The 10,139-nt window shown below is 32.9% G+C and overlaps 1 protein-coding gene across 4 annotated transcripts in view; it reads left to right on the top strand.

Annotated features, from left to right (window-relative positions):
• Nucleotides 1-10,139, top strand: part of Dmd (dystrophin) — a 2,293,239-nt gene that overhangs the window by 300,276 nt on the left and 1,982,824 nt on the right. For all 4 annotated transcript variants that reach the window (XM_029473189.1, XM_021152893.1, XM_029473188.1 and 1 more), the window contains exon 2: nucleotides 6,131-6,192. In XM_029473189.1, the coding sequence (XP_029329049.1) occupies nucleotides 6,131-6,192 (62 nt within the window). The remainder of the gene's footprint in view (nucleotides 1-6,130; nucleotides 6,193-10,139) is intronic.

The following is a 10,139-nucleotide window of genomic DNA, read 5'->3' on the forward strand; positions in this document are numbered from 1 at the left end:
TCCCCTATCTGATTTAGGATAGGTAAAGATCCTTTCCCAATCTGTTGGTGTTCTTTTTGTCTTATTGACAGTTTCTTTTGCCTTACAGAAGCTTTGCATTTTTATGAGGTCCCATTTGTCAATTCTCGATCTTACAGCACAAGCCATTGATGTTCTATTCAGGAATTTTCCCCCTGTGCCCATCTCTTCGAGGCCTGAGAATTCTTTGATTAGCTCTGTACCCCAGTTTTAGTAGGATTATTTGATTCTCTGGAGTCTAATTTCTTGAGTTCTTTGTATATATTAGACATTTGCCCTCCTGGATGTAAGATTGGTAGAGATCTTTTCCCAATCTGTTGTTTGCTGTTTCGTCCGATAAGTGATTGACGTTTTTTGGGCTCAGCCCATTGCAGTTTTGGGTTCTATAAAAAAAAGCAGGCTGAGCAAGGCATAAGGAGTAAGCCAATAAGGAGCACCCCTGCATGGCTTCTAAATCAGCTCCTATTTTCAGATGTCTGTGCTGTTTGAGTTACTATCCTGACTTCCTTCAGTGATGAATAGTGATCTTGAAACATAAGCAAAATAAATCCTTTTCTGCTCTACTTGCTTTTGGTCATTGTGCTTATCACAGTAATACTAACTCTAACTAAGATAATGACTTTAAAAAATATCTTCTTTCATTAACTGAGATTTAGTACCTTAATGTGTGGTAGCCAGTGTTAGCTTACATTTCATTGTTATGGGAATCTGAAGAGAAGTCTATCAATTGCATGAAACTGGAAACATATTTCTGTGTAGTAATTGCAATAGAAAAGATTATTTGTATCAGACAATCAGGTGGCATTGATAAATGTTTAAGTACTCTCATGCATTCTCTCAGTCTAATTGATTCTAAACTATTTAACTTTATACAGATACATAAATGGATAATATAAGTATTTTGGACAAAGTAGAAAGAAGCAGAATAAATGTGTTTGCATGATTGAATAAAACTTGTTCTACTTCATTATTAGTCAAAGCACTTCGCATAAATGCAAAGATTAGACATCTTCTTTTACTTATCTTTGTATTAATCACTTAAAATAAACAATATCTGCCATTGAGTTTATAATGCTGCCATTCAGAGTTTTTTTGGTATTGGCATCATGACTATAATGGCAACACTCAGGAGATAGAGGCTTAAATACCAGAAATTCAACTTTACTGCAATCTATATAGCAAAATCCAGAACAGCTGTGTATCTGTGAAAGAAAAGAAGAATAGAAATTCCTACACCCTTTACTCCATGCTCTCTAGTACTAGAAATTTGAGAATGGTGAGTAGGAAAAAAATATTGTCATGTTTAATAACTGCCATAACACTCAAATAGTAGCTACATAAGTAGGAAGATTATGGGATGAAACAGAGGCAAGGAACCTTGATCATTGTGTACTAAGCTATAGGTCAATATGATCATGATGACTTAAAGCACTGTTTTATATAAGGACGTCTATCATTACTTTGCAATTCTGAAAGCTAGAAGGAAATATTGTAGAAGTTTCTGTCTTATATCTTTGCATGTGGGGACATATTTGTATGAATGTGCATGTTCACAAGGAGTCTAGAAGTTGAAATCTAGAGTTTTCTTCAATCATTCTCTATCTTTGTCATTCAAGCAAGGCCTCTCAGTTAAAACCAGAGCTCACTTACATAGCTTGTCTAAATATGCCGGTTCCTCTAGGAATTCACTTTCTCTACCACCCAGCACTGGAATAGCAGATAAGCCATCATGTATACTTGGCATTTAAGTGGCTCGTGAATTCTGTTCCTTAGTTGTGATGATTGTATGAAAAGCTCTTTAAAATTCTGAACAATGTAACAGTGCCAGAAAGTTTTTACTATAAAGAAACGACAAATAATTGAGTCAGTAGTTATGGTCATCTTTATTTAGATATCATACAAAGTATACATGTATTAAAATACTTAATGGTGCCATATTAATATAGTTTTAATGAGGCAATGAAAATAAATTTAATTTCATAAAAATATTTTTATTGTGTTACTTTTTTTAAACAAATGAAACATACTATCAATTAGTAAAAGTAGGGGCCTGGTATAGCAATGAAATCATCCAACATCATGTGTGAAATTTTTATAAATTTCCAGAGACATTTACATTGTACATAATAAAATTTTAGTAAGCTTCCATATATGTTATGATGTGCATAGAAATCTGGGTTGCTCAAATAGAGCATTTAAACTTGTGATTGCCTTGAATTTTTGTGGATATGTTTAACCTTTATTACTTTGATTTGTTCATAGCACAATTTGCAAATATGTTATGATATAAAGGGATATCTACTCAAAATTATCACTATGGACCTTGATCATTCTCTAACTTAGTTTTCATAATATTAGTTTCATTCATTTAGAGTTTATCTTCTTGTGTTAAAAACAGAAAATCGCATATGAATTGATTTAAATGTTATGAAAACAATTATTGTGCAATAAGACACTAATAATCATTCTGGATTTTGTAGCTATAATAAAATGAATCATAATAATATTTATCACATTTAAAGTGCTACTATGCCAGAGGAAAACATTAGCAAGCAATTCATTGCAGATTTATTTTTCTGGTATGAAAAATGATAATTGAAGCAGGCCATTTACTGAAGATGCTTGTGTGTTGAACCTCACATTTAGTGCTATTTATATAGTAGATACATAGCATTTTGCACATAATGTCAAGGTTTCTATGCTGCCTTCAGTGCTTTGTATATTGAGATTTGAAACTAATTGAAAATAAATCAGAACTCTTTTTCACCTAAAAGCCTTTGGAAAAACTGTCTTCAAATGGCTTATTTTGAAGGTTATTTGCTGTGTTTTAAAAACATCTTTGTGTGTGCTTATGTACTTTCAAATACTCTGTATCGGTATATATTTCTATTGCCATAACAAAATTTCTGGGATTAGATTTTTTTATACAAAAGGGCTTTTTATCTTAACTCATCCTGCTGAAGGTTGCCAGAACTTGTTCAGCTTCTTGTGAGGGACCCAGTGCCAAAATGCAAAGGACTTGAAGGCACTTTCAGAGATTGCACTCAAAACCTTTCTGTATCACTGTTGTATATCTGTTTCTTTTTATTTGGACATAACCATTGCCCAGTAAATCAATGTTCGTCATCAATGTCATGAAGTATTAATAGCAGAGTAGTATTCCCGCATAGACAGGGCACAAATGCTTACTGGGCTTTTGAACCCTTTTTACTAGATCTATTAGTCTCCTCTCAATTCTAGAGGTTACAAAAGAGGTAAAGAGATTGTTTATGGGAATTCTTCTGTAGTGTGGCTACCCATAAATCGTGGTAGGGATTCTTCAGTAGCACAGCTTATTACAATGCAGTTGGGACTTTTAGTGAGAGAGCTGCCATAAATTGCTTAGACAACTTCCTGCTGGGACAGCTGCCTTTAAATCTCTAATGTTCACATAATTAAACCCAGAAAACTTATTGATTACCCAACTCTATAGGAGAAAACCTCTTCTTTGATCTATCAGTACTATATCTTTCTCTAGAGTGAATAAGAGTTTCTTTACATCTTCCAAGAAAAGTTATACTCATAATTTGTTCTTTCTTTTCCCATTCATCGATTCATTCATTCACTTTTATTAAAATTTCTTAATAACTATCTTTAGTTGTTACCCTAGTCCTGTGAGAGCAAGAACATACTCCTATCACATAGCATTAATGTATTTGGGCAATTTCTGCACTCTTCCTCAAGCACCTCCCATTAAACACCAGTTCCCAACATAACCACATAAATGTAGCCACACAAAACATAATGAGTTTTGTTGTGAGCAGAATATATTTAATGCATAACAGACTCATCTTCTCTCTAGTGTTTGACAGAATATTCATGGATTTGAATGTAAAAGGGAATTGGAATTGCAAATAAGTTCATTTACTTTTAGGGCTATCCCTATATATCCCTGAGAAATATTTGTCTCGAACTTAGTGCCAAGCCAGTTAAAATGTTCCATTGAAAATGTTCTATTTCTTCTTTTATTAAGTTGAAAATAATGTTATGGAATTGATGGTGATAGATAGGAACTGTTAGGCTTGAAAAGTATTAGTCTACTTTTGTTTATTCAAATTTGTCAACAAAGGAAAGGCTTTGCCATTATATATTTATGATTTATGTGATACCATATGGATAATGTTGAAATTGAACATATGTATAGTAGCCTGTGGGAATAACATAATTAAATAAAAATAAGTTATTTTATGTAGGTGAATAAAATTTCCCTTAAAGGATAGCAGTGATCTGCTCTTTTGAACATTAGTAAAAAAACTCATCTTGTAGATTCTTTTTGATTTAAAGGTAGACATCTTTTAGTGTATGTATGTATTTGTCATGGAAAAGCAATTCTGCATTATTTTATGTTATTAAGGGAAAGTATGACTATTTACCACTGAAATTTATATAAGAAATGTTTTTATTTGGAGGCATTTTTATAACAGTCTTTTTGACCTAAGTAAATAGTATTTGAAATATCAATGCTTGACACATTTATAGATTCATTGGTTTGTTGAATATTAACTAATATCAGATTTAAAGAAAATATATTATTACTGAAGATAGACTTTTTCTGTCAATTTGACTCAAGTAATTTTCAGCTTAGGAAAACAAGTAATTATATAATGGTGGCTTTTATAAAGTTAATTCTTAATAATTTCTCAACAAAATCTTTTGGCATAAATCTGTGGAAATTTCTCCCTTTGAGTTTATATTTGTAAGCCAAGGCATGTCATTTACATTTACATTTTCCTGAATTTAGACACAAAGAGGCATGAGAAATTTTAGACTTTTTGTGATTAGCCCTCCCTCAACGCATTTATATTTTCTTTTTTCTTAAACTAATAAAATTTATTATAAATTATGCACCTCAGGATTGACTTTTTTAATTCATTAAAATAATTTACATTTGTTAAACACCTCTTTAATATACATGATATCTTCTGAAGCTAAAAGTAATATGCACTCAACCAGTTTTTAAAATCTATTTGTAACATTAAACATTGATAGAAGTAGAAAAAAAATCTCTTATGATGTCCTCTATGAAAGGAAATTGTGACAAGTTCCTGATTAAACAGAAACCGCTCCATCTCAATACACAGAAGAATATGCAGCATAAGTGTGGCTTCAGAGAATTAATTGAGTAGTGTTCTTTCTGTTTCTATGTTGCAGAATAGTTTGAAGTGTAGTGTTTTCCTGAGTTCATAATCTGGATAAAGAATAAAATACAAAGATAACAGTCTTAGGGTTTCATTCTGTGAAGAGACACCATGACCAAGGCAACTCTTATAAGGAACAGTATTTAATTAGGGCTGGCTTACAGGTTCAGAGGTTCAGTCAATTATGATCATGGCAGGAAGCATAGCAGTGTGCAGGCACACATGATACTGGATAAGAGCCTGACAATCCTACATCTTGATCTCAAGGCAGCCAGGAGAGTTTGTCTCTTGCATAATGGACATAGCTTAAGCACTAGGAGCACCCAAAGCCCACCCCTGCAGTGACACATTTCCTCCAACAAGGCCACACCTATTCTAATCAGGACGTGCCTCATTAATAGTGTCACTCTCTGTGAGCCAAACATTCAAACACAGGAATCTATGAGGGCCAAACTTATTCAAACAACTATAGTAACTAAGCCATACTCTTGGTTGTTACATAAACTTTCTTCTATGAGGGTCAGACTCAAGTTAGAGAATATAGTAGTTGTAAAGTAATAAATAACAATTTTGTTGTAAATGAGGAAGAGAAAGGAAAAGAGGGAAAGGTCTAGGATTATATTTGCTAAATAATCAATACCCTATGTTTTTCTTAAATTATACCAGGATGATTAATGATTATCAAGAGAGAAATATTATTCCATTTACTCAGTGAAACTGATTTCAGTAGTGTTATTATTTTTGAATGAGTATGGACCTGAAAATATCTATTAATTTAGAAATTCTTTTTAATTGAATGCTCAATACCAACTTTACTTAGGTTCAACTTCATTTAGCAATGATTTTAAAACTAAATTTAAAATAATATTTGAAAGTTATTTTGGTTATAAAATCTAATCCTAGTTATAACTTTTATTTTTTATTTTATAATATAGATGAAAGAGAAGATGTTCAAAAGAAAACATTCACAAAATGGATAAATGCACAATTTTCTAAGGTAAGAATATTTATTTTAAAATGAAATATTGATTGACTTCTTGTTTGTTTTTTTGTTTTGTTTTGTTTTTCTTTTTTTGTTTTTTGGTTTTTGGTTTCTGGTTTTTCGAGACAGGGTTTCTCTGTGTAGCCCTGGCTGTCCTGGTACTCACTTTGTAGACCAGGCTGGCCTCAAACTCAGAAATCCGCCTGCTGGGATTAAAGGTGTGCACCACCACGCCCGGCGTTTGACTTCTTGAAATTGATTCTAGAACTATAATTTGAAATGTGGATATTATTTTTCATATGTGTCTTTTTAATTTTGGATATTTAAATCTGCAAGTCTTACATTTTATTTGGTTTCAAAACATATGATAAGGAGGTGGGGATTAAGTTTCTAAACCACATTTGTTTGATTTATTGTTAGGGACTTATTACAGTATACGCTGCCAATTATATTATCTATGTCAACCATTAGAAAATATGAGGGTCTTTATTGTTGATGAAATAGTCATATTTCATTTTTATTTACTTAGTAAGGTTTTGGGTTTGTTTCTCTTCTTCTTTTTTTTTTTTTTTTTTTTTACAAAAATCAAGTGTTCTTAGGTGTGTGGGCTTATTTCTGTGTCTTTGATTCTATTCCACTGATCAATCTGTTCTGATGTCAATAACATGCAGTTTTTATGACTTGCTCTGAATTACAGCTTGAAATTAGGGGTGATGATTCCTCCAGAAGTTCTTTTATTGTACAAGATAGTTTTAGTTATTTTGGTTTTTTGTTTGTTTGTTTTTTGTTTTTCCATATTAAGTTGAGAATTGTCTCAAGGTCTGTAAATAACTTGTGTTGAAACTTTGATGGGAATTGCATTGAATCTGCACATTGATTATGGTAAGTTGGGCATTCTTACTATGTTAATTCTATTGATACATCAGCATGGGAGACCTTTCCATCTTCCGATATCTTCTTCAATTTATTTCTTCAGAGACTTGAAGATCTTGTCAAAAAGGTATTTCAATTGCTTGATTAGAGTTATACCAACATATTTTATATCATTTGTGGCTATTGTAAAGGGTGTTATTTCCCTAATTTTTTGTCAGTCTTTTTATCATTTGTATCCAGCCAGTTTTCTAAAGGTGTTCATTAGATGCAGGAGTTTTCTGGCAGAGGTTTTGGTGTTACTTATGTATACTATTATATCAACTGCAAAAAATATTTTTTCCAGTTTGCATCCCTTTAATCTCCTTTAGTTGTCTTATTGTTCTACCTAAGACTACAAGTAATATGTTGAAGTGACGCAGAGAAAGTGGGCAGCTTGTCATGTCCCTGATTTTGTGGAACTGCTTGAAGTTTCTCTGCATTTAATTAGATGTTAGCTATTCACTTGGTGTATATCACCTTATTATGTTTAGGTATGTGCATTGAATCATTGATCTCTCCAAGGCTTTTACTATGAAGGGGTGTTACATTTTGCCTAAAGGAAAAATGCTTTTGAAGGCTTTTGAAGCATCTAATGTGAATTTTACTGACGTTTTGTTTATACGGTGAATTACATTGATGGATATTTGCATGTTGAAGCATCCCTGCATCCCTGGGATGAAGCCTACTGTGGTTGATAATTTTTTATATGTTCTCAGATTCAGCTTGTGGGTATTTTATTGAGTATTTTTTTCATCAATATTCAAAAAGGAAATTGGTTTTAAATTCTCTTTCTTTGTTGAGCCTTTGTGTGATTCCGGTGTCAGGATGGCTGTGGCTTTATAGAATGAATACAGCAGTGTTCCTTCTGTTTCTATTTTGTAGAGTAATTTGAGGAGAATTGGCATTAGCTCTTCTTCTTCTTAGCATTCTGCACATGGGATTTTTTTTTTTTTGGTTGGGAGACTTTGCTAACTCCTTCTATTTTTTACAGGTTATAGGACTATTGAGATAGGTTACTTAATATTTATTTACCTTTGGTAAGTGTAATCTATTAAGAAAATCATCCATTTCATTTTGATTTTCCAATTTTGTGGAGTAAAATCTTTGGGAATAAGGTCTAATGATTCTTTGGTCTCCCTTAGTGTTGTTATGTCTCTCTTTTTCTTTCTGATTTTGTTAACATGGGTATTATCTCTCTGCCTTTCAGTTAGTTTGCCTAAGGGCTTGTCTACATTGCTGATTTTCTCAAAAAAGCAGCTCTTGGTTTTCTTGATTCTTTTTATTGTTCTCTTTGTTTCTAGTCTATTGATTCCAGCCCTGAGTTTGATTATTTCTTGTTATCTAGTCTTCCTGGACGTGTTTGCTTCTTTTTGTTATAGAGCCTTTCTGTGTGCTTTTAAGTTGCTAGTATGAGATCTATCCAATTTTTTTATGAAGGTACTTAGTGCTATGAACATTCCTCTCAGCCCTGCTTTCACAGTGTGAATTTTCCTTTTAGCATTGCTTTCATTGCGTCTAAGTTTGGTAATGTGCTTCCACTTTCATTGAATTCTAGAAAATCTTCATTTCTTTATCTCCTCCTTGACCCAGTGGTTATTTAGTAGAGAGCTGTTCATTTTCTATGAGTTAGCAGGCTTTCTGTTATTTCTGTTGATGAAATCCAGATTTAATCCACATAGATCTGATAAGATGCAAGTATCTATTGAGGCTTGCTTTGTGACTGAATATATGGTCAATTTTGCAGAAGCTTCCATCAGGTGCTGGGAAGAAAGTATATTCTTTCTTCTTTGGATGAGATATTCTATATATATGTAAGATTCATTTGATACGTAACATCTCATAGTTTCATTATTTATTTAGTTCTTATCTTGATAACTTGTCAACTGGTAAGATCAGGGTGCTAAAGTCTCCCACTAATAATGTGTGGGGTTTGGTGTTTGATTTAAGCTTTTAGTAATGCTTCTTTTAGGAATATGAGTACCCTTGCCCTTGGGGCATATATGTTCTGAATTGAGACATAATCTTGGTTGATGTTTTATTTCATTAATATGGAGTATCATTCCCATTCTCTTGATTACTTTTGGTTGAAATCTACTTTATTAGATACTAAAATGGCTACTTCAGCTTGTGTCTTGGGTCCATTTGCTTGGAAAACTATTTTTCTAGCCCTTTACCCTAAGGCTGTGTCTTTTTTGGTTGCTGTGTTGTGTGTCTTGTAGTCTTGTATGAAGCAGAATGATAGATCTTGATAATGCATCTAATGTTAGGCTGTCTCTTTGTTGAGGAATTTGGTCCATTGATGCTGAGACATATTAATTATTAATGTTTGCTAATTCCTCTTATTTTGATGTTGGTAATAGTCATGTGTGTGTGTGTGTGTGCGTGTGTGTGCGTGTGTGTGTGTGTGTGTGTGTGTGTGTGATCCTCTTCTTTTGCTTTTGCTGGTGTAAAATTATTTATTTCTTATTTCTTCTGGTTTCTTGGGTTTAGTTACCCTCCTTGTGATGGAGTTTCTTTTCTAATATCCTCTGTAGGACAGGATTAATGAAAAAATGTTGTTTAAATTTGGTTTTGTCATGGAATATCTCATTTTCTCCATCTATGATGATTGAAACTTCTACTGAGTATATCAGTCTGTGCTGACATTTCTGGTCTCCTATTGTCCATAAGATAGCTACCCAGGATCCTTCTGGCTTTTAGAGTCTCTGTTGAGAAGTTGGATGTAATTCTGACAGTTTTGCCTTTATATGTTACATGGCCTTTTTCCGTGGTAGGTTTTAGTAAATTTTCTTTGTTCAGTACATTTTGTATTCTGATTATAATATGGTGGGAAGCTTTTCTTTTCTGGTCCAATCTATTTGGTGTTCTGTAAATTTCTTTTCTTTTTTAATTTTTTTATTACATATTTTCCTCAATTACATTTCCAATGCTATCCCAAAAGTCCCCCATGGCCCTCCCTCCACTTCCCTACCCACCCATTCCCATTCTTTTGGCCCTGGCATTCCCCTATATTGGGGCATATAAAGTTTGCAAGTCCAATGGGCCTCTCT

This window comes from Mus caroli, chromosome X, assembly GCF_900094665.2.
Source record: "Mus caroli chromosome X, CAROLI_EIJ_v1.1, whole genome shotgun sequence".
NCBI classification, from domain to species: domain Eukaryota; kingdom Metazoa; phylum Chordata; class Mammalia; order Rodentia; family Muridae; genus Mus; species Mus caroli.